At 39.3% G+C, this 25239-nt stretch overlaps 1 protein-coding gene across 15 annotated transcripts in view; it reads right to left on the bottom strand.

Moving 5' to 3' along the window:
• The window catches only part of Ice2 (interactor of little elongation complex ELL subunit 2), a 48326-nt gene that overhangs the window by 10148 nt on the left and 12939 nt on the right, over positions 1 to 25239 (bottom strand). For 9 of the 15 annotated variants that reach the window (XM_006979291.4, XM_076576590.1, XM_042281198.2 and 6 more), the window contains 10 exons: positions 23431 to 23568; positions 22783 to 22899; positions 22405 to 22564; positions 21327 to 21508; positions 14383 to 15433; positions 13631 to 13806; positions 8963 to 9092; positions 4108 to 4192; positions 2944 to 2994; positions 1236 to 1494 (listed from right to left, as the gene is read on the bottom strand). In XM_006979291.4, the coding sequence (XP_006979353.1) occupies positions 1236 to 1494; positions 2944 to 2994; positions 4108 to 4192; positions 8963 to 9092; positions 13631 to 13806; positions 14383 to 15433; positions 21327 to 21508; positions 22405 to 22564; positions 22783 to 22899; positions 23431 to 23568 (2349 nt within the window). The remainder of the gene's footprint in view (positions 1 to 1235; positions 1495 to 2943; positions 2995 to 4107; positions 4193 to 8962; positions 9093 to 13630; positions 13807 to 14382; positions 15434 to 21326; positions 21509 to 22404; positions 22565 to 22782; positions 22900 to 23430; positions 23569 to 25239) is intronic. The other 6 variants (XR_013052802.1, XR_013052804.1, XR_013052803.1 and 3 more) reach the window with 3 other exon arrangements.

The following is a 25239-nucleotide window of genomic DNA, read 5'->3' as shown; positions in this document are numbered from 1 at the left end:
CAGAGTGGAATGCCCGCTTAGCATGCACAAGGCCTGGCTTCAATCCCCACCACCAAAAAACTGACAAACAAATAGAACAGTTTTCTCAAATGGTGATATCAGGGTGAAGAACTGAACAGCATTACAATCCTAGCCAACGGGAACAAAAAATCAACATCAATAATTAAAGTCCTTGGCACTTGTAGGAAAAGCTATTTTCTGAAAAGGATTTGGGGACATTTACAGACTACTTGGGTGTGACAGAGAAGAAAGAAAAAAGAGAGTGCTCACAGGACACACACATGAATCTATAGGAGCTCCCAGGGAGCCGTACAGAGATCAAAGAACTCAGTGCTTTGACTCAAAGGTGTTGGCCACAGGGCAGGAAAATACATTGGACATTCAGGGTCGTTTGCAGACAGCAGAAGTCCTTCTACAACTAAGCTCAAACTGAAGCCGAGGACACGATCTGAAGAACGGGTGGCAGGGCAGAGACAGCAGAGAGAGCACCTGCAGCTGTGGCTTCAAATTCCAGGTTAAAAATGCTGCTCAGCCAGGTGTGGTACGCACACCTTCAACCCCAGCACTCGGGAGACAGAGGCAGGTGGATCTCTGCGAGTTCGAGGCCAGCCTGGTGTACAAAGCAAGTTCCAGGATAGCCAAAGCTACACAGAGAAACATGTCTTTAGGAACAAAAAAAAAAAAAGAAAGAAAAAATGCTCGTCAACTGACATTTCCAGAAGGGTTTTATAATAACATTAATAGTAATTCAAAAAACCCTAAGTTATAAAATACTCAGCATAATTCAACTTAGCTCTTGATATTTTACTGTATTTTTAATAAGCCACTTCACTCACTAATTACTAATACTTGCTTTTAAATATTTCATCATATTACTAACAATTTTTACTTATACAATAATTTTATTATATGGACTTTTTTGCAAATTGTCTCAATTGTTTAATGGAAGAGGATATACATAAATAAGAACTAAGAAAATACAAGTGTGCACTGGGCAGAAACCAAGGCACTGTACTTCATGGATGCTTCATGCACGTACACTTACAGCAAGATAGCACAGATTTCTTTAGCTGACTTATAAAACTTATAAGCAAGGAAGTCCTACATACAATATGGGCACAGGTTTTAGATGGTGAATGGTTACCGGGCAAATGCAGATATCTGTTGAAGGGAGTCAGAGAAACAGATTAGTAATCAATAACCAAATAGGATATTAATTGTAAAAAAGATCTTACCTTTGGTTGTGCTGCAGGGCGCAGTGATTTAGGCGGAAAAGTACAAGGTATTCGTCCATGATGGATGTGATATGGTAACAGGTAGCTGGGATCTAATGGAACCCAAGGAACCGAGAGACTGGAAGGTACACCAGGAAGGTCACAATGCGCCTTATGCAGATTATATGCTGTTCTAGTAACTTTTCCATCTGAGGTCTTGTAGATCAGGAGCGAAGAGTCTTCTGCTGCGTGAGATAGCAAGTAGGACCCATCCTGCAAGCTGCATCCAACACGGAGACTCAACTCACGGGCTTATAGTACCAATTTCACCATGTTCTTCCAACCCCACAGAGCAAGACTAAGCTACCACAGGCAGAGAATGCCACTTCTAAGGTATTTCAGAACCCGTAAAAGTAAAGATTTCAGAAGCCTTAAACTACTTTATAGCTTTCAGACAACCAATCTTAGCATTTTTATTCCAAAATTCAGAAATATGTGACCATTTTCTTTTGCTGTTTTATCCATTTGTAAAGTTAGTCATTTAATGGAAAAACAATCCATCTAACTCTCTAATCCATGATATACTCCAACCATATATTTCATCCCTTCAACACTGTACTTAGTTCCTATTAAGGAAGAGAATAGAGACACAAAAGTAAATGTGACATGTCCAGGACTCTAAAGTGTCAGAAACAGGTGAGGGACCATGTAGAAAAGATGTAGAAACAGCAGCAGGCTTATGTGTTTATAGTTAACTGCTGTTCTGCCCCACTACCCACCTTCATACTAAATCGTTCACACAGGGTTTCAAGCTTAACTCCAAACTGGGCATAAATAACCATGAGAGATACACTAGGCGATTTGTCCGCAGTTCTGTGCACAGTAGGGCTTCAATCAGACCTGGCTTTTTGGTTGCACACAGGTCAGAGCATCAATCACAATCTTCTATTAACACAATAATTGATGACGGCCAATCTGCTGCATTTTTCATTGTTTATTGGAAAGCTTCAAGGAATTCAATGTATCACCATAAAGAACAAAATTCACATAGGCAGTGGACTGTGTTTTCTTGGGAATACACAGCAAAGAGGCAAAGAGAACAGTTCTTTTCCACATTATTAAAATGAAGATAATCAGCTTTAGTTATATAGATCTGTCTACAAACATAATAAGCTACATTTAAAACTGAAAGTAACTGGTGTTGACAAAGGAGATCCAGAGAATTACTGGCTTCTAGGGAGGTTTTCCCCTCTCTTAATCATATAAGGAGGCAAATGACTATTTGGTAGAAAGAATAAATAACATTTCAAATATTGAGCTTCTAGTCAATGAAACTCATGTATCTTAGAAGATTGACAGTTTGAGGTTAGACTGGGTAATTACAGTAAGGCTGTGTGTGTGTGTGTGTGTGTGTGTGTGTGTGAGAGAGAGAGAGAGAGAGAGAGAGAGAGAGAGAGAAAGAGAGAGGGAGAGAGAGAGGGAGGGGGAAGGAGGGAGAGAGGGAAGAGAGAGAAAGGGAGAGAGAAGAACAAAAATACATTTGCAGTTTTATTATAGCTAGACACTATCATGTTATCTTTCACTCATATTTTTTGGAATTTTAACTCAGATAAAATGCTTGTACACTTCTAGTTTTTCCATCTATCTCTAACAGCATATTGGCAAAGTTTCTAATAACTTCCAGCAAAGCAAATAAAAACATCTATGCAAAATAAACCAAAGTACTTACCTACACAATTTCTTTAGAATGTGTTGGAGAATGTTAAATAAACTTGAAATCCTATTAAACAGAAGAAACTGATGTGAAATTAAACCGAAACAAACCTATAAAGCAAAGCCTCACTAATAAACGTGTGGTCTACTGCTCACAGCCAAAGGCAGCAGCAGGCAAATAATGCAGAACAAGGGCCAGCAAGTAGACTATGTTGGGGAGAGAGACTTAAATCCCTTCTTTTCATGTTCATGAAGTATTTGGCTCTGTGTTAGAGAAGTTATAATTATATAATTAAAAAATGCTCACACAGTATGAAACTATAGACCAGCTCTAATCAGCTGCTGAGAAACCTGACTTCATGCATGTGCAATGCAGAGAAGCACAGGGAGCGGGGCAGATTGCCAAAGGGGAAAGCACAAGTATTACTCTAGGTGCTTCCTTGGTGCCTCGTTTACATAGAAACCTATTCCCATTATTATGTCTCTTTAAAAAAGACTTTCATGAGAGAAGTGAAGCAAAGGGTTAGGTAGTCATGTCATGACTTTTCTATGCACACATATAAGGCGGTTCTTACAGAGTGGACCCTAGTGTAAGCACAGTTCAAGTCCGACTGTTCCCTCACAGAGCTGCGCCAAGTGGAGCTTTGCAGCTAACAGTGGTGACTTTAGCACATTAACTATCAAGGTTGTGCTCCCAGCTCAGCCTGTGAGCACTCTCAGTCCCAGCTTCTTTGTCTATGAAATGGCCATGATGCTACCACAAGCCTTTCATGCCAAGTTGTGTGATGAAATGAGAAACTCTACACAAGCTATTTTCCCTCACAACGAGGCACTCAGGGTTCTGAGGACCCAGTCAGTCACATAATCTGGATGCCTGAAAGTTTGTGGCTGTCTCATCCTTGTCTCATCTACGCAGGGCTAAAATGTTTGCTTTCCTGCACTTTAACACAACACTCTCTGGCTCTAGCCTCCTTTGTCTGAAGTGGGAGGACAAGTATTAGCAGTACATTTCTTTGCAGATGGAGACAAATAATGTAAATTGGGTTGAGGGCCCCTCAATTGAAATTGAATTGATCTTGAAAATAATCAAACATCATCATTATTTGTAGGTAAAGGAAAATCCGAGATCACATTACAGGAGTGAAGTCTTTTCAGTGCCCACCACAAAGCACTTCCTTACTTGAGTGCTGCAAGTTTTTCTTTTAATTCTTCTGAGGTAATTTCTTCTAGCATGAAAAGCTTTGAAGTAAATGCATCAATATGCCCTAAAAGAAAACATCGAACTTAAAGAAACTCAAGTCACTGTGGTTATAAAATAAAAAAAAACCAAAAAGTTAACTAGTCTCTCTCTATAAAGATGATTTTTACACATTTTTAACAACTATATAGGACTTTGTATTTAAAAGGAGAAATATATCTCACTAGCTATCAAGTAAACCTGAATTTACAATGATATAAAGTACAAATTATGGTATGTATTCATTTTTAAATATTTGCTGAATATAGAATAGTTTACATATGTCCACACTCTCCAAATAGGATGATTGCCTCTAAATCTTAATTTAAGAGCAAAAACTGCTCAGCCATTAGTGCCCATGGTTCCCACTAGAGCTGCATCTCCATGATGCTGAAAAGGGAAGCATGTGCTCACCATGTAAATAAGCAGTTAAAATCAAATCTGTGGACTGATCATGCTCAATAAATCTCAAAGACACATTACTGTAAAACTTAGATTATAAAAATATAGATTATTTTTAATTAAAGCAATCATAAATGTTTCAGTGAGTAAAGCAATCTATTCAAAGTCTTATTTTCTTACATGCCTGATATAAATCTATAATTCACAAAATCTCAAACATTATATTCTTAAAATGACATTTCTACTGTAGAAAGTAATGTGTACGTTTTAAAACAAAATAGGCTGAGATTTGCACTGAGGTGCTGTGATGTACCGAGTGACAGAGGAGCTGCTGAGGCAAATCAATACACGCGGGTCAATAGGAAGGCCATGCTACTACTGCTGCATGAAGGTTAAGACATCACAGTGTAAGAAACAACCACCAGTGCTGAAAATAATGGCTTACATTTATTTATATTTTTAACTCTTAATATTTTATCGTCAAAACAAATTACTTAGAAAGTAGGTATCAGTCATTGGGACTACAAAAATTGCACATAGTTTAATATCTCATTTCCATATCTAGCCTACTTTAATATCATTTGCTTTATGCTCAAAGAAGTTAATTAGAAACATTTTTTATCAGATGTCGTCCCTCAAAGACAACATATCCATCTGTCCCCACAGCCACTTGTTATTTCTTATGCCAACTTCAGTTTCACCTCTCCATTTCTAGTGCTCACTATATATGACATTTCTAATAATAAAGACATTTTAATGGTTTAATAGGTATAAAAAGAGGATATTAAATGCAATAATGTATTTCTTGATGTTTAATAAATAAGCCTTTGAGACTACTAACAGCACTTACTTACCTTTTCTTAAAAAGGTCAACAATGAAAGTACGTAGTATAGTACCCAGCAAATGCAGTCTATCAAAGAACTAACTACAGAGTCCTGCCCTAAGCACTCTGAAAGTCTGCTTCCTCCAGGAGGGAACTCTCAATGCTGGAGCTGTCTAACCTGAGGACTCAAGTGAGTTCTTTCAGTGCCTCAGAGACTTGTCCCCTCAGCCCTTGGGGCACTTGAGCCAGATTTGAGGTGAAAGCTCTCGCCATTGTCCTTCAGCCATAAGCACTCTCTTTTTTAGATCATTTTTAAGATGAGGTACAGTTGGGAGGCACTGCTTTAGACAGCAGAAATTAAGCCTTTATGTTCATACATCATTTATACATAATCCAGACAGAGGTAGTCCTAGCTTTACATGCAGTACAAGTTTGTAAAAACAATCATGCAGGCTGAAATCCTGTATTTTAATGATAAATGGAAAATTTACAATTATTTCACTATTTTCACATGTTTTATCAAAACAAACTCTCCATTAATATAAGTATTTAGAGAAATAAAATATAAAAAAATATGCATTTAGTATACTGCAATTCAAACATCAAAACCAGCATGATCCCACATTTTCCAAAAAGTTTTCGCAAGAGTACTGTGAGCAGTGCTCCCTGCCTTCTTAAACAGCTCTGACAGAGGAGCACCTTCCCACTGTGGCAACTGCCATACTCTTATCTAAGTTAGGAGCAACTTCTATGGTCTATCCAAGAATTCCTTTAATTAAAACCTTAGGCTGGCGTTTCTTCATCCTGATGTCACCACTGTTCTCCTCTATGTCACTAGGTTAATAATCACCAAGGTTCTCTGGCAGCGAGAGTCTCCTGAGAAGTGGCTGGGTCAGCATTCCCAGGCAGCTATTTCTTCTACAGCTCCATTACACTTTCACTTCCAGTATTACCTTTGGTGGGTTTTCTGTTTCTGGGTTGTTTTTCTTTCCTTTATCTTAATCTTTGCTGGCCAATTCCTTGTTTTCATTCTCAAATGGCTGACCATGACACACATTTAATTTCAGTACATGAACTGCTAAGAGGTACACAGTGACCACTCAATACAGACTGAAATAAGAGACAAAGGCAGTTACTGCTCATTTATGTCTGCAATCTACTTCATAACTGTGGACTGAGGAGCTGGCAGTGAAGCTTATATACAATTTCTACTCTTAACATGCTGCCATAACAGAGGTCATGCTAGTAAGAACTGTATAGGGAGGGCTGACTGAACGCCAGCTCAATGATGGCTTTGATAAATATCATGGTACTGGACAGTAGAGAGAGAAGTTGTGATGAGACTACAGGTTTTCTTAAAGGAGTAACTCTTAAGGGTTTAGTGGGCAAGAGACACTGTAATCTAGAGGAGGAGGTGAGCAGATTTATATATAGCAAAGCAAGCAAGCAAACAACAAAAAAAATCCAAATATGCTTATTGCACCTAAAGACTGAGGTATGGTGCTGGCCATATTATCTGAGATTGTGTTAGAAACATAAAGACATAGGTCCCATTCTGGACTACTCAATCAGACACTCTAGAACTAGCACTAGCAATTTTCTTTCTCTCTTTTTTTTTTTTCAAAGATTTATTTATTCATTATGTATACAGTATGCTTGCAGGTCAGAAGAGGGCACCAGATCTCATTATGGATGGTTGTGAGCCACCATGTGGTTGCTGGGAATTGAACTCAGGACCTCTGGAAGAGCAGCCAGTGCTCACAACCACTGAGCCATCTCTCCAGCCCCGTACTAGCAATTTTCAATTTAACCAGCTCTTCAAGTAACTTCACTGAGCATTCTTCTTAAGAGTACTACAACACTTTTAAGCTCCTAATACTGATGGATACTTTGTGTGTGTGTGTGTGTGTGTTTGTGTGTGTGTGTGTGTGTGTGTGTGTGTGTGTGTGTATGGTTTTTTGAGACAGGGTTTCTCTGTGTGACAGCCTTGGCTCTCCTGGAACTCATTTTGTAGACCAATTTGGCCTTGAACTCAGAGACCAGCCTGCCTCTGCCTCCCCAGTGCTGGGATTAAATGTATGTACCACCATGCCCTGCCTGATGAATACTTTTGACACAGCATTTGAAAGCCTGTTCCTAGGTTATGGGTGCAGCTCAGAGTACAGTGCTTACCTACCACTTACAGGTCCTGGGGTCTGTCCCCAGCACTAAGACAACAAGAAAGGGGTGTGCCTGCTCACTCATATCCATGTATATCTATATCAAAACAAAACCCAAGTCCACAACAACTCATGTCCTTCAACAAATAGTGTCACAGGAACCATATGCATTATCCTGTCACACGAAAATGAAAGGTGTATCAACGAGAAGGTCTTTAGGCTAGTTAGACTCAAGGCAATAACTACTTAGGACCTGTAAAAAGTCCTTAGGTGAAGTAGTCATACAACTGATGGCAATTTCATCTGTTAAACAGTACATTAGAAAATGAGTCTGCATCATCTGTTAGGACTTTAAAAAGTTTACTGATAACTTAAAGAAAAATCTTTTCTTCAAGTGGATGTAACTGGCAATTCCTTTTAAATGCTTTACAAGGAAGCTGTGGTGTGAAGGCTTTGTAGGAACGTTAGAATCCTGATTACTGATGGAAGCTACTAAAACAAACATCTGGGTATATATCTGACAATGGAGGAGAGCCCTAAAAACATTAGCCAGGTGTGGCAGCACAGGACCAATTCTGGCACTTGGGAGGTTGAGGCAGGATTGTGAATTTGAGGCCATCCAGATGCTATATAAAAATTAAACACCACCACCCCCTTCAATATTGATTAATCAAAATGGGAGAAATTTTTCCAATAAATAACCACTGTTTCTAAATCAGTCAAGAAAAATACAGAGCACTCACTATACACAGAGCATCATGCTTATGCTTGTACTAGGAATATACAAGGCTCTACCAGGCTCTGACTTTAAACTACCTACTGCCTAGCAGGAAAAAGGGATGGATGGCCTAAGAAAGAACAATAATGTAGGAAGTAACAAACAAGTAAAGACAACACATTTAGAGAGCCAAAGAAGGAAAAGACGGGGGGGGGAGATGGGAGCTGGTAGGGCAGACAGATCAATACTGTATTGAACTGTATTGGTGTAGAGTCCAAGACAAGGGATGACAGAGATGTTCAGCATGTAGCATTCCCATGTGAAAGAACAGCATGAACAATAAGAGCAAGAAACTTGTCACGTGAAGCATGTTAACTATTCAAGAACCCTGGCAACGTCATTCAAAGCCCTGCTATTTCCCTCCTGTTCAAAACTTCAAAACCAAAATAAATCAAACGCTGTTTCAAGATGAGATTTCTGAGATAATGTCATTATAATTCTAAGAAAATTACAAAATACGTGCAAATCAATTTAATAGCTAACCAATACTCCCTGTCACTATTTAACTACAGAGTCAGCATAATCAGAGAATGGAAAACAAAAAAGGACAAAATGGAAATATGTGCATACAGCTGAATTTAAAGGTAAATATTTAAAGGGAATTACAAAGGGGAAGAGGACTCCTAGAGACTCACCAACATAAAACGAGCAGTTGGAATGCAATAAACTTTCAGTCCAGAAGCGACAGAGCTCGCTTTCAGTCAGAGCTTCAACTCCATAACAACCTTGATATTCTACTTTTGGTAGCACGTAAACTGGAAATTGCTGTAATGCAAAATTGCATTTTGTCAAAGCTCCAGATCTAATCTCCACACATACTCCATGGTACACAAGTGCCCACAGACCACACATATATACAATAAATCAAAACCCAAACAAAAACAAAATTTACTACTCATAGAAAATATATTTGCCTATATAGCCAGCAGTTTTCAAATGCTTACAGGGAATTTCATTTCATTTATTTTGTATAGTGTAGGATTTGGACAGGAAGATATGAATACATTTGCCTCTAAGGGGTAGATTCAGAAAACGGAGGATGGATAAGGGATCCCTCACTACCACCCTCATCTCCAACACAGACAGACAAACTCCCCACATACTGTAACATGTTTCCTCTCTGCCAGGGAATGTGATTCACAAGCAGACTCCTTGGGACTCCAGCACATGCAATTGTTCTTAGGTCAAGAGTTAAATGCTAGAAGGCAGTGACTAACACACACTAATACTTTTTAGAAGAAAAGAAAAAGGTTTTCTTCCTAAGAATGAACATTAATACATGCTAGAACAACTGTGGATGTTACTATCATCACAACACAGAGGCTTAATTCCAAGCACTTAGCATGTGACACTGTATCCATTTAGCGCTTACTGGTCAGGATATCAAGCAGGTGGAGCAAAATGACTACCCATCCCCGTTACTAGTCTAAGGGTGGATGTGCAAGCAAGTACCTACTTGTGGAATACTGTAGCAACACATTATTGTCTGCCAGTGAAAACTCAATTCTTTCTGGTGGTGCTGGACTTTAAACCCAGGGTCACGTGCATGTTACACAAGTGCTCTATCACTGAGCTCTGATACATCCCCAGCCTAAAAATTCTACTCTCAACAGGATTCTCCATTCCCTGCTACAGAAGACACAAGGTTTACAGAACCTACTCAAATAACACGGCTAATTAGCACTTTAAAATTAAAATACGGCGCTGTCTTTCACAGGTTTAAAAACATTTTATCATTGTTTTCCAGTTTCTGGCTTTTCTAAAGTGGTTTAGTGGCTTTGGTATACCAGTGATGCTAAGAACAATTCAAACACAGTATTTCAGTCAACAGCACATGGAATGGTGTGGTTTGTATGACAATTTTTGATTTCTGTAAGATGTTGGTTAACTCCTAAAGGTAATATTGCCTATAATGTAATACATATAATAATCTGGTGACCCTGCTAAAATATAGATTCAAGTGGTGCCTAAGATTCTGCATTTTTAAGAGGCTGTGGTTGTATGACCACAAAGTGGCTTCTAATTAAAAAATAAATAAATAAATAAATAAATAAATAAATAAAAATTGTGAATGGATTAAAATCATTGTACCATATAACAGTTTCTTAGCAAATGATAATATGATTTAGCCTCTGAACTTTAAAGCAAATAGAAGCTAGAGACAAAATTTAAAGGTCTAGAGTGTTGAGAAATTTGGGCCAGTGAGATGGCTCAGCAGATAGACTGTTTGCTACAAAACCTGACAACCTGAATACATATAAAATATAGGAGAGAACAGATTCTAGCATGTTGTCCTCTGATCTGCACCCATGTTTCATGGCACATAAGTGCTCAAATACCATTTACATATGCACAATAAATCAAAACCCAAACAAAAACCTTAAGCCTCATGTCAGAGAGCTAAGAAATATGTTCAGTGACACAGTTTATGGCAGAAATGGAAAAGAACAGGTGATGCAAGAGAAGATGAACATCTCTCTATCTTAAATGGATTACAGCATTATAGATGCATGGAAAGTATACTCAAGACACAGATAATTTTGTTTTTTTAAGGGGAGTGTGCTTTTCTTTGATATAAAACTAAGTATTGAATTTGACTTGATTTCTGTATGTATTCTACTGCCATCTCCAGGAAGCCACAGGAATGGCTTCAATGTTTTCTCTTTCCTTCGTATCAACAATTGAAGTGTAAATCACAATCAAGATTTGTGATCTGAAAGTTTCTCATTTCCCTGGAAGGGTGGCTGTAGTCTGTGCTGCCCAAGTGAAAGCTTTTCTTTTTTTCTGTTTGCATAAACCTCTCAAACCCTTATGTACTTTCATAAACAAATAATTCATAGCTAGAATCTTCTCTTTAGCACCACTGAGTAACTTCTATTCTTCCTAATATATTGCACCATTAAGCAGTGTTTTTTGTTGTTGTTGTTTTGGGTTTTTTTTAAACACCTATAATGCAAACATAAAATTTGAGCAACTGGATGTAAAACTGTTAACCATTGTAAAATGCTGCACTTGGGACAGTCAAGAGCTAGTAGCCATGCCGTGGTTAGCTGGCCTGGATTTCATAGTTCTGTACAGAACTGGTAAGCTCTTCACTTCTGTTCTCTCAAACTGGCTGCTGGTTTAAGTTCTCTTCTAACAGGCAGCTTTGTTGACTTTTTTGGGGTGGGGGATGGTAGTGGTGGTAGTAAGGGAGGTTTAGCCTTTTTGAGACAGGGCTTACTCTGTAACTCAGGCTGGCCTGGAACTTACTATGTAGAGCAGCTGGCCTCAACTTCTGACAATCCTCCTGTCACAGCCTCCCAAGTGCTGGGATTATTATTAAGCCGAGTTTTGTTGAAGAAGTAAGATATTAATAACAACATAAACTGAAGAGTTAAAGAAAAATCAGAGATGATATTCTTGAAAACCAGGAGTCAGACTTGCAAACCTGAAAACTTTGAACAAGTTGTTGGCTGTTAGGGAGGAAATATTGCAAGGATACATTCTGAAATGACAGTATTTTTCAAACTAGCGTGGATACTAACTTCCCTCTAAAGTTCCTTACAAAGATCCCTAGCCTCTCAACCCCTCAAATTTTCTCACCTATTTACTGAGTTTCTATGGTGCTAACACTTGAGGAAAAGAGAAAAACTGGGCATAAATCCAAGGGGCATACATTAAAGTATGGGAATTATACCATATGTACTAAACTACCACACATAACAACAGAAGCAAGGGACAAGCACTCCTTGAAAACTTTCAAGTTTTACTCTTGACCGTCAGAAATATAAGACTTTTATTTAGATGTTCTTTGGGGCTCAATTGTTTTGACAACTTGATGAATAATTTTCTCCTAGATGGTTATAGCTTGGTACTTATAAATTTCCCTTTTTGAGTGAATGACAATTTTCCTAACCAAGTTGTCTTGGTCAAGAATTAAACTGGTGTCCAAAACTTCCCTGGGCTATTTTTAGTTAAGAGATACTGACATCAACAACTGTTGAGTATATAAATGAAAAGAAAAAGAAAAAGTGGTATGGGCACAGGGTGGAATGTGAAAGAAATGAAGCTGACTACAAAAAATGAGAGCACAAGTAAGTATAGAAATAAAACTCAAAAACAAAAACAAAACAAATAACAAAAAATGGGAATGGAGAGATGGATGGTTCAGTAGTTAAGAGCACTGGCTGCTGCTCTTCCAGAGCATCTGGGTTTGATTCCCAGCATCCATATGGTAGCTCACAAATGTCTATAACTCTAGTTCCAAGGGACCCAACTCCCTCTTTTGGCATCTATGGGCACTAGGCACACAGATGTGGCACACAGACATACAAGCAGGGAAAACACTCGTGCACATAAAGAAAAGAACACAATTTAAGAGGTTCTCTTGGCCAGGTGAAATGGTTCTGTGGTTCAGGTGCTTCCCACCAAGCCCCATGACCTGAGCTCTGTCCTAGGAACCCACATAGTAGAAGAAAAGAACCAAAGAGGAGAGCTGTCGTCTGACTTCTATACTTCCATGAACACATGTATGTGAATACATGTTTGTGTGTGTGCATGTGCGCACATGCAAGTGTGCAACATACACATACACACACCCCTCTCTCTCTCTCTCTCTCTCTCTCTCTCTCTCTCTCTCTCTCTCTCTGTCAATAAATAGGAGTTTCAAAAAAAGAATCCTTTTAAGAAACAATAAAAGACAAGTCAGTACCTCTTCGCAATCAGCTAAAACAAAAGCTTCTCTTTATTTGCCAATCTCTAGAAGTCACATGAAAGAGCGCCAAGTCTTCTAAAAGAGAAGCTCAGTCGCAGAAAGGCCAGTGGGAAAACTGTAACAATCATTTGCTTCTTTTGCCCCAAGAGGGGCCACAGGGGAAGACAGCAGAGCCTTGCACCCCAGCAGCCCTGAAACTCCAGGGCTCTTTTAAAGCTTCTGTTTCTAAAAGACATTGAGGTTGAGAAATGTCTCAGGGTAAAGAAAGGGCTCAGAGGTGACAAAGAAGTACAAAGTCACACATACACAGGCTAGACACAGTCTGGTCAAGTCTTGACACAGTCTGGTCAAGTCTTGACACAGTCTGGTCAAATCAATCTGCATGTTTTTCCCAGAGTTCACATGGACTAGTCAAAGTGGTTACCAGCATTTATATGATGGTATGTGTTTCTTATCAAAACTGATTTCAACATCTTACTAAAAGAAGTTTACCCAGAAAAACTATGGGAGTGATCAATAAGTTAAAGTCAAATTTCGTTAGAACACCATGTCCAATATTTGGGATTATCCCTTACACTCCCACATCACAACTTCTCAGGTAACTTACTCTTCTGATCTTCTTCCGTTTTCTGGACCGTGGTCTTGTCTCTATCCTCTGGACACTGCACCGCACAAGTAACAGCAGGTCTTGCAGGCTGAACAACTTGTAGACAAAATTTCCTTCTTGAGGAGCTATATATTCTGATGTATCTTCAACATAGTCTTGGAGTTCATATGGCAATCCTTTAAAAACATTCCTCATTACCATTTAAAAATATGCTACCCCTTTATGTACTGTAATCTGGAATACAACAACTCAGTAACTCTCTTTGTGACTGTCAATTCTCCACCTTGGACCAAATTTACTTACTGACATTGCAGCAGAGAGCTGCAACCAGAGTTTTAAAGTTCTCTTACTTTTCACAAATATCTCCATGAGCACTATGCAAACCATGCATCACAGTGATAAGTAGCAAGAAGAAAGAACTTAAAAGGTCCTGATATTCCCAAGTAAGGCAGACTGAGGAGCATTGGCACACTCATTCTGCAGTCTACTACAGAGGGTACAGAAGGTGTGGATAGGCTAATGTTTATAATCCCCTCCATCAGCGTAGTAGCCTTTCCATGTACATACTGGGTAAACAGGGTATAGCACATATACAAAGATACAAAGAGGACACAGTGGGAGCAGAAATAATGATTGACAGACTGAAATGTCAGTGACTAGGTAAAAATTACAAAATGGGTTATAATAGTATGAAAGAAGGGAGAAAAGCTAAGGAAAAGGAACAAACGAGTAAGTTCTTGATATTCACTTACGTCCTTTAGGCTTCTGAAATGCAGAAGTCCAACTAGATTTTGGCCAGCTTGAGGCATCTGAAGTAACGGAGGGTTGCTCAGAGGCAGATGGCTGTTTAGATTCTTCTAAATTAATCAAGGGCAACTCAGGCACTTTCCTGGAAACTGGCTTTAAAAGCTCATCCTGCATTTTTAGAATTTCTCCAACTGGATCAAATTTTTTATAGACTCTTTTGATAGGTTTCTTTAAAACACAAGATTCTTCAGAAACAGTAGTAGTGGTTTGGTTTCCCACAGAAGTCTGTGCTGAAGAATTTGGACTTGCTGGTCTAGACCCCACGTCAGCTGTCTTTCCATCACTATTACTTTTACTCTCTGTATCAATGATTAAACAGTCCTCATCTGTATCACTCCCGCAGGAAATCCCTTTCTCAGTTTTAGTCATTTCTGATTCAGTAGCTGTTTTGTTGGCATTGTCTGCGTTCCCCTGAACACCTGGTCCTTCATCATTGGTATACAGCATATCTACATCAATTTCCTTAGAGATCCCATCAGATGTTTTGTGGGGTTCATTATCTTGTGTCAAAGATTTTGCACTGCGAACCTCTTCACCACATGATTCAAGTCCCTGATCATCTTTATTTTTGAACTCTTTAGGACCATTTTCCACACCAGAGAAGAGCTGTTTCTCCTTCTGTAATTGTTTCATTAGAATCTGACATAGGCTTCTAGAATCATTAGTAATGCTTGGTGTAGGTGGTGCCACAGGTGTAGGTGGTGCCACAGGTGTAGGTGGTGCCACAGGTGTAGGTGGTGCCACAGGTGCAGGTGGTGCCACAGGTGCAGGTGGTGCCACAGGTACAGGTGGTGCCACAGGTGCAGTTGCTACTTTGGAGGCTGTGTGGACATCTGTCAAGATGGGTACAGGGGAGTCACTTTCTGAACTTGGTGACCTGGATGGACTAGTGGTAGTTACTCCAAAGGTTTCAAGTTCTGTGACATCATCATCAAAATCCAGATCCAAATTTTCCAGAGTCTCAATTTTTCGGCACTCATTAGTTTCAGTGGATATCTTGGAAGAAAATATATTGGCAAATTATTAGGGAAAAGTGAAGGCCATAACTACCTAACTCTTAGTGCTCTTATCCCTAAGATAGTTTTTTTTTGTTTGTTTGTTTTGTTTTGTTTTTGAGACAGGGTTTCTCTGTGTAGCTTTGGAGCCTTTCTTGGAACTCATACTGTATACCAGAACTCACAGAGATCCTGCCTCTGCCTCCCAAGTGCTGAGATTAAAGGTGTGTGCCACCACCGCCAGGCAGTTCATGTTTTTAAAAGTAGAAAGATGAAGCTAGGGAGATGGCTCAGTGAGTAAAGGATTTCTGTGAAAGCATACAACCTGAGTCTGGATCTCCAGCACCCAAGTAAAAGCCAGACATAGTGTCATAGTAAAAGCCAGACAATGTGTGCCAGCAATTCCAGTGTTATGGGAGGAGACAGGAGTACAGTGGAGGAAGATCCCAGGGACTTTCTAGCCAGCCAGTATAGCTGAAAAAGTTAAGTCTCAGGGTCAGTGAGAGATCATACCTTAAAAACTAAGGTGGAGAGTGATAAAGAAAGACACTAGATGTTGACCTCTGGCCTCTACATGAGTACACATACACATACATGTCCCTCCTATCTCCATGTACGTGTTCACAGAAACACAGCAGAAAGAAAAGTCTGTAAAATGTACACAACTTACATGCAAGTATTTAACTGTAAGACGAATTGCTAAACGGTCATATTAGTAAAAAACCCAGAGCCAGATACTGGGGTAAAAACTGAGAGATCAGGGAAGCAGGAAGAAGCCACCACGTTCTTACCACTAGAAATCCTCAGCCAAAAAGAACCACGTCTATATGCTTTCTGTCCCTGCCATCTCACTACTTCTTTCTGCCCAGCTACATCACTTCCTCTTTTTGCCCAGCTCTGTCACTTCCTGTCAGTCTGTACAGACCTTCAGACCTCTATGGTTAACTAGTGTTGGAATTTAAAGGTGTGTACCACCACGCCTGGCTCTGTTTCCAGCGTGGCCTTAAACTCACAGAGATCCAGATGAATCTCTGCCTCCTGAAAGCTAGGATTAAGGGTGTGTGCAACCACTACCTGACCTCTAAGTTTAATATAGTGGCTGGCTTTTTGCTCTGATAAGCTTTCTTGATGTGCACAAATAAAATATCACCACATTTAATTTTGTATTCCCCTTGAAAATGTTCATATAGATACATGTGTCAAGGTGTAACAGCACAGGAAACTGAATTGTGAAATGCCAGAACCAAAGAGGAATATTCACAAATGAGAAAACAGACAAGACCATCAAGAAGAGATGTAGGATCCAACAGCAAAAGATGTTCATGCATACCCACTTCATAAATTCTGGGAGAGAACCTTGAACTTAGCTGACCAGGAGGACAGTTTCTTTACTGCTGTAAGGCTAGGGTTTCCCTAATATCAATCAGTGACACTTTGTATATCCACTCAGGGTTAAAATACTATAAGGCAAAATTGGACAGGAAGTAGCTCTTGGTATTCTGGGACATGAAGTCATTGAAGTTGTAGTCTTTATGTACTATTTTGGTAATAGAAGAACTACAAATAGCTTTCAATTATTCAAGAATAATCTACCCTCTGGTCAGCACCAGAGATCTCTCCTCAATATGGAAGAACTCTTCATTTTTAAAATCAACTAATTAATTTTAAGTTTTTTTTCAAGGAGGTCCACATAGTCCAAGCCTTGAATTTCTTTCTTTCTTTTCTTCTTCTTCTTCTTTTTTTTTTTTTTTGTTTTGTTTTTTGAGACAGGGTTTCTCTGTGCAGTTTTGGAGCCTGTCCTGGAACTTGCTCTGTAAACCAGGCTGGCCTTGAACTCATAGAGATCTACCTGCCTCTGCCTCCCGAATGTTGAGTGCTGGGATTAAAGACATGTGCCACCACCGCCTGGTGCCTTGAATTTCTTATGGAGCACAGGCTGACCCTGAACTCCTAAACTTCCTGCCTCCATAAATGCTGGGATTACAAGTATGCCATACCACTTTCAGCTTTTTATTTTACTGTGTGTGGTACTAAAGACCGAACCTAGGGCTACTTGCATAGTAAGCAATTACTCTACTACTGAGCTGTATTTCCAGCCCTGGCAGAGTGAGTACTTTACCTTCATAAATGCCATGAAAACTTGACTATAAACTAAGTACACACCAGACTTTTCGGGTAGGATTAGAGAGTAAGTCTGGCAGCAATTAAGCAATAAGACTGGTCTACAGAAACTACCTGATCTCTCGAACCTCACACCCAGTATTTCTAAAACAGGAATAATAAGGTTACTTTCGGATTTGTTCTAAAGACCAAATGGGAAATTATCTGCAAGGATTTTCTTGACATTGTGCTGGCACATAGTGAGCCGCCTCTCAACACACGGCAGCTCTATCTAAATGAACAAATCCAGCACAAAGGGAGACTATACGCCACCACCAGCAGGGCGGTCCACACAGCAAGGTTAAAACATTACTGGACACAGCACCAAGAAATAGAGAAAGCTGGAGCAGAGGCAATGCTAGCAGAGTTCAGGGTAAGAGAAAAGGAGAAAAGGACGCGAACGTAACAGCAACATCGCCATGACACCACTCTCCCCTCAGATCCATTTCTTCACGTTGTTGCTGGAGTCTTAGGAGACGCCAATTATCTCAGAACCGTCCTACTCTAAACACAAGGCTGAGAGAGTTAGGCTGAAAATCTCGGAGATGGGTTCCTTCCATGTCACCCTTACTCACAGCTCGATGGGGTGAAAGGCCTTCTGGGAAACTGAACTCTGCCTTGTTCCCCTCATCCTGTGATACGGCCAAAGCACAGGCTTTTTTGGTTATCTCTTCAGAACTGGTAAATAGCAAGAAAAGCAGAAATGACCCTAAATGGTGGCTTGCCTAGATGTCTGCATCCCTTCTCGCTCAGCTTTGTAAAGCCTTATTATCTTTTTTTTTTTTTTTTTTTTTTGGTTTTTCCAGACAGGGTTTCTCTGTGTAGTTTTGGTGCCTGTCCTGGAACTCACTCTGTAGCCCAGGCTGGCCTCTAACTCAGAGATCCTCCTGCCTCTGCCTCCCGAGTGCTGGGATTAAAGGCGTACACCACCACCACCCGGCCAAGCCTTATTATCTTTTTTTTTTTTTTTTTTTTTTTTGTTCTTCGAGACAAGGTTTCTCTGTATAGCTTTGGAGCCTGTCCTGGAACTCACTCTGTAGATGAGGTTGGCCTTGAACTCAGAGATTAGCCTGCCTCTGCCTCCCAAGCGCTAGGATTAAGGCATGTGCCACCACCTCCCAGCTGCCTTATCTTATTAGGGTTTCTTCCTTTCCCCACAACCATGCTCCCCACCACAAATGCTAGTAAGAAATAAGTTTTGATATTTTGTCCAGCAATAATTTTTAGGTGTCATCAGTAATGGAAAGGTCCACCATTATCAAAGTCATTCCGTGACTTTTCATCCTTCTTAACCTACTATGTTTCTTTGTGGCACTTCTCATCTCCTGATAGGCACCTGTCACCAGTACACATTCCAAAATTAATGTAAAAGAATAAAACATCAAACAAGCTGGAAATGCTTTGTGATACATTATAAAAATATCAAAGTTCGCCGGGCGGTGGTGGCGCACGCCTTTAATCCCAGCACTCGGGAGGCAGAGGCAGGCGGATCTTTGTGAGTTCGAGGCCAGCCTGGGCTACCAAGTGAGTTCCAGGAAAGGCGCAAAGCTACACAGAGAAACCCTGTCTCGAAAAAACCAAAAAAAAAAAAAAAAAAAAAAAAAAAAAATATCAAAGTTCAAATGGCAAACAGAAAAAAATAAACATAAAAATAAAAACAACAATGGCCTTAAAACGGTGAAAATTAAGGGTAGGAGAATATTTTTACATCTTATTGAAAACTGTTTGACTCTTTACTTGACTAAAACTCTCTGACAATAAATATTTACTATCCTCAGGCCTTTTTAGTCCGGGATATAAAATGGCCCCATTCCTGTCCATCTCTCTATTTCTTAATGTATTCTGTTTTTCTCCATATTTATCGGTACCTGCTACTTCTGCTGTGCATACTCAGTATGCATCATCTACTACAATGTAAGTGCGAAGTCCAGTTGCATTCTTATTTACCCATCCTCAGGACTCACAACAGAATCTACATAGTAAATATTTGTAGAATGGATCATTTTCTATAAATAAAATGTTTCACTTTAATAATCATAAAAAATTATCTTTAAGTATATATCATTAAAACCAATATTTATACCATGCCTGTCATTCTAATGCTTTGTATATTATAAACTTAAACTCAAACCACTAATAAGTTAATGTGATACCCACCTTACAGATGGCCTCTAATGAGAACTCATTCTCTGCTCAGTTTTGAATTATACGGTACTGTTAACTATCAGAGCCTTCTTGTGTTACAGAACCACACTAATCTCACTTCTGTCTCATTGTGACTCTGTACCTGTTAACTCATCTCTTTCCAGCCTTCCCCACTGTTTTCCTTGGCTTCTGTGCCCACTGCTCTGCTGTCCACTTCTATGAGCATCTTTTTAGATGTCACATTATAAAGTGAAATCACATGGTCTTTCTGTGACTGGCTTATTAACCATTTAACATTGTGGTCTTCAGGTACCACCCACACTGTTGCTAATGACAGGATTTTCCTCTCTTTAAAGGTTTATAGTATCCCAATGTATTTATATATCTCATTTCCTTGATCCAGCTGCTCACTAATGGACAGTGAGGCTGATTCCATATCTGGCTCCTGTGCATAGTGCTTCAATCGATATAAAGGTCCGAGGGTCTAAGTGCTTTGGCTTGCTGTTCTCTTTGACATCTATGTTTACTGGGCAGTTGCTGGAACACATGGCAGTCTTATTCTTAAGGAACTTCCCCATTGTTTTCTGTAGTGGTCGACTAATCTGCATTCTGAACAAGTGCTCCACACCCTCCTCAGTATTTGTCTTTTTAGACAGGTCTCACAAGTCCTTCCTCAGCTTTCTAAGTCTTAGGGTTAGCAATAAGAGCCACATGGCTGGCTAACCTATGCCATTTATCCTTTTTGTTATTTCCAGGTTTACTAAAAGAAGATGATACCTTATTGTGGTATTGTGTGGCAGTCAAAGGCTGAGGCCAAACATCTTCTTCTCTGTTACTCTCTACCTTCTTTTTTGAGAGATGGAGACTTTCACTGAACCTAAATCTCACTGTTCATCTAAGCTGGCTGGCCAATGAGCTCTAAAGATCTGTTCTCTCTATGGGCCTACAAACATGCCCAGATGTACCTGCTTTTTATGTGGGTGCTAGAGATCTTTGAACCCAGATTCTCATGCTTCTACAGCAAGCTCTTTATTGACCGAGCTACCTGTTTGGTTCTTTATGGTTTTAATTTGCATTTTCATGACCATTAATGATGGTGAACATACCTTCATATATTTGTCAACTATTTATACATTATGTTTCAGAAAATGGTGTACTCATATCACTGTCTTGATTTTTAAATTTTATTTTAGGTGAGGGGGTTAGAGAGATGACTCAGTGGTTAAGAGGCCTTGCTGCTCTTCCAGAGGACTCAGGTTCAGTTCCTAGCATCCATATCAGGTGGCTCATGACAGCCTGTAACTCGAGCTGCAGGGGATCTGATGTCTTCGGCCTCTGAGTACATCTGCACTCACATGTACATATCCATATGCAGGCACACAAACCTACATATGGCTAAATATAAGTCTTTTTAAAAAATTTTAAGTGATACATAGAAACTGGAATATTAATCACACATCAAGTAATGTTTCAACACAGGTATAGTAAAGACTATTTTAACTACAAAGTTTAGAGACTTGCAATATAAGTTTATGCTCCAAAATGATAAACAAATATATCCTAAGCAAGGGAGGAAAAGTATTACATACGTCCATCTCAGAGGTGTACTCTTCAGGTTTGTCCATAAAGACTGCAGAGACTGGGACAGATGTGTTTTTTGATATCACATGTTTTAATGGAACTTCATGGAAGATTTGATTTCTTTCTCTCATTGTCATTTGCTTTCGGGGAAGTGGTGAATTAATATAAATTACTTTAACTGGTTTGGAACCTTAAAATAGAAACAAAAGCAAGTGGTGATTAGTATCTAGTAGTTTTATTAAAAAAAAAAAAAAAAAGAAAAGAAAGAAACTGAAAGGATGTCAGAAGAATCACTAACCAGACAGGATAGGGCAGTGGTGCCACGGCTCCTGCACCTGCCCCTCTTGTCCATGTCTTTAAGCCCCTTAGTACTGATGGACAGGAGGATCCAGCCCCCAGGAGAAATGTGTTCCAACAATGTCTAAAGGTCTCTGGGCTTTAGAGCTGTACTGTTAGTTGTCTTTATTCCTTTGTTCTTTCAGGAGCTAGCAAAATACATTTATACTTTTACAAAAGACTACACTTAACTCTTAACCTGTAGTACTGTTTTATCTTCTTTATAAATGAAGATTCAGTCTTTCATTTATATCTTTATGTTTAATATTATTCTGGAGGATAAAATGGTCAAATATGAACCAGACTAACAGAGCAACTAATGTGCAAATATTAATTTACTGGTGACAAAGGCTGTCCTCTGTCAACATACTTTAATTCTGGTTCCCAATAACACACAACAAAGTCCTGGAAATTTGACCCCTGAAAACTGTCTAATAAAGTTATGCATTCCTTCATCCAAGTGACAAACAGAAGTTGCACATCTGCCATATATTTCTGGCCACCCCGAGTACAAATTTCTTCTCTATGTCTTATTCCTTAACATAACTGCAGGTACCACAGGTCTCAGCAGTCAGTTCTACTGCAACTTTAGAGCAGGAAAAGCTCTACTGAGTCTAAATGTTACATTCTCATTCTCCTTAAACAAAGATGGAGATCTGTGTGTGGCACACAGCCATCTATGTCTGCACAGCTGAAATGAGGTAATTCCAGCCCTTCTGAGTACATTATCTGGCATACCAAATCACAAACCTTCCACAGCTATCATCTGAACACACACTGGGATTTCCCACTGCTCCTTGTAGCTTGGTCCATGGTTATTGAGCAAGGTGAATAATGCTTGGCTAGTCAGAGCTATCTGCGGATGGTATCTTGAAACAAGCTTCTCTGCATTCGGGTCTTTACTAATATCCTGAAAAACAATTGTGTTCTGTATTGTGATTTATGCTTCATAAATAAAGAGAACAATGTCCGTCTTATTATCTAGGTCACTCATAACATTTATACCACAAAGTAATGAGGAGGAGGGAACATCACAGAAAGGATGTTAGAACAACCAGGCTGCACATCTTTTGTGCAGTACAATTATTGGGATTATTTTAAGTTTTTAGGAAAGCCACTGTGACTTACATAGTGCAGAGCTTCAGCTTTCTGCTGTGGGGTCTCAATGGAAGACATGTCATCTTTTGAAAGCTGTAACTTCACAGGCATCGAGGGAAATGCTGTTTTTACAAACTTTGCACTGCCCTAAATAAGTGGAAAAACGAATGTTACTGTGAAAACCTTAATGTATTTTTCTTGAAACAGGAAACTTAACTGAAATTTCAAATGTCAATCTTAGAACCTCCTTAAGCCAAGACATTCATTCATAGTTTTGACAACCACATGCAATGATTTTGTTACTGCTATTGTTTCTAAAAAGGTCCAAAGGAGTCTCCTGGAATCTTCCCACCACTTTTGCAGTTTCACTTTTTTTAATGAAACATAAATTACAACACGGAAGAATGGGGCGCTAAACTACCCTTTCCATATACTTATTTCTCAACTATTTGTGAATAATTTTTTTTAAATGGAGTTCCCTGATTTATTTGAGAAGCATTAAGGAAAGTGGGGGGAAAAAAAGTCAAGAAACAAAATTAGTAGCAGTATTTTAAAAACATACGGTATTGCACGTGCATCATGTATCCTAAAAATTTAAACAGTGTCTACATGAGACATAAAGGATGTTTCTAGCCAAAGCTCCCAGTTCCCCCTTCACATTCACAGAATAAGCCTTACCAAAACAAGAAGAGTCTTTTCTAACTTCAATCCCATCTCTATTTTGAAAGGAAAGAATCCCATTAGGCTGGTGACTTCGTGGAGAGTATAAAATTCTGGGTACTTCTTCACTTGTTCAATACAAGCTCTTAGCATTTGCTGTGAAATAGAAAATAAGAACTACTCATTTGTATTATACTTCCCTAACAAATGTACATTGGTTACATATGGCTATAAATTTATTAATTTCAAAATTAGATCCATTTCACTTATCTTCTCTTCTAATAATCCACATATTTTATGTATTTCCTATTTGATTTAATTTCTTAGTTTTCATAACACATTTTAACCTAATTTCCTGAAATAGTGGTATTTAATAATACTAAAACTAGTGATCTTATTAAAATTTAAAATTACATAGAGAAGACAAGATATTTTCTATGCTTCTTAGGAAACTGAAAAAAGAAATGAAGCCACATGAAAATTTCTGTACGATATATTACATACAGTAAAAGCAACACATGAAGCTGGGGCTGGCCGAATATGTGCATATCTGTAATCCCAGTACTTGGAAGGGAGATGCAGGAGGGCCAATAGTTCAAGGCCAGCCTAGGCTACATGACAACTTGCTCTGGAAAAAAAAAAAAGACTAAGTACTTAAGAAAAGTATGTATTTGTGATAACATGTAAGTAGCTCAGAGGAACAGAGCCATCACTGGGGAAAGTTTTGATAATTTTAAAAGCACTCTGTCATCTTTTGCCAATGGATGGAACCTAAACCTTTTAGGATATATTTTATTTTTCAGACAGGCTCTCACTGTGTAGTTCTGTCTGGGCTGGAACTCACTATGTAGATCAGGCTGGACTGGAATTCAGAGATCAGAGAGCTACCTGCTTCTGTCTCCCAAGTGCTGGGATTAAAGGCATGTACCATCACAACCAGCTAGGATGTATTTTAGATCACAGGAGCTCGAACTTTCTATCTATATTCCCTCCTTCTACATAGTTATAAAATGCTTCAAGTTAAAATCAATAACTAGCTCAGCACATTTTTATTATTTAGTTGTGTGTGTGTGTGTGTGTGAAGGAGAGGGGAGAGGGGCAGGGGATAGGAGAGATATGTATGAAGGAGGCAGAGAGAGAGGCAGGGGATAAGAGAGATAACTGGGAGGAGTCAGCTCTCTCCTTCTACCATGTGGGTGGGTCCCTAGGATGGAAATCAGGTAGTCAGGCTTGGTGCAAATGCCTTCAGTGGCTGAGCCACATCTTGTAGTTCCTTTTCCTAGGACATGTGCCCCACTGTGTTTAACACTTTCTTCTTCTTCCATCTACATGCTCTTCAGGATGTCACTCCTAACCACTGCAGGTGTGGGCTAGAACAGAAAAGTTGCTTTACAATTCTCAGTAAACTATACCTTTATGGTACAGCCTCTTTCCTCCCTGTCTGTAGTTTAGTGAGCACACACCTCTGATGGTGCTGTTCTGTCATGGGCACTGTAGGAATTCAACAAACAAAGGGAACTAATATGTAAGCACCAAGTGGCAAGGTCCGTCCTGGTTATTTATCAGCAAATCTTGGTGAAATTGCGCCGGATGTTACAGTGCTTGCAACTGCATTCACTTAACTCAGCACTGCTCAAGAAAAGAAGAAAGGAAACCCCCTGAAGCATTTACATGGCACCACAGTGCATTCTGCTGTCTAATGATGACAGTGCACCTTTACCTGTGGTTCAACTTTGTTTCTGTTCTCTGGTATCAAACAAAGAATGAAGACTGATGGAAAATTCCAGAAACAAAAAATTCCTAGGTTCTAAACAGTGAATAATCTCG

The sequence above is a fragment of the Peromyscus maniculatus genome, chromosome 7 (genome assembly GCF_049852395.1).
Source record: "Peromyscus maniculatus bairdii isolate BWxNUB_F1_BW_parent chromosome 7, HU_Pman_BW_mat_3.1, whole genome shotgun sequence".
NCBI classification, from domain to species: Eukaryota; Metazoa; Chordata; class Mammalia; order Rodentia; family Cricetidae; genus Peromyscus; species Peromyscus maniculatus.
Note: the sequence above shows the minus strand (reverse complement) of the source record. Positions and strands in the feature narration are given on the sequence as shown.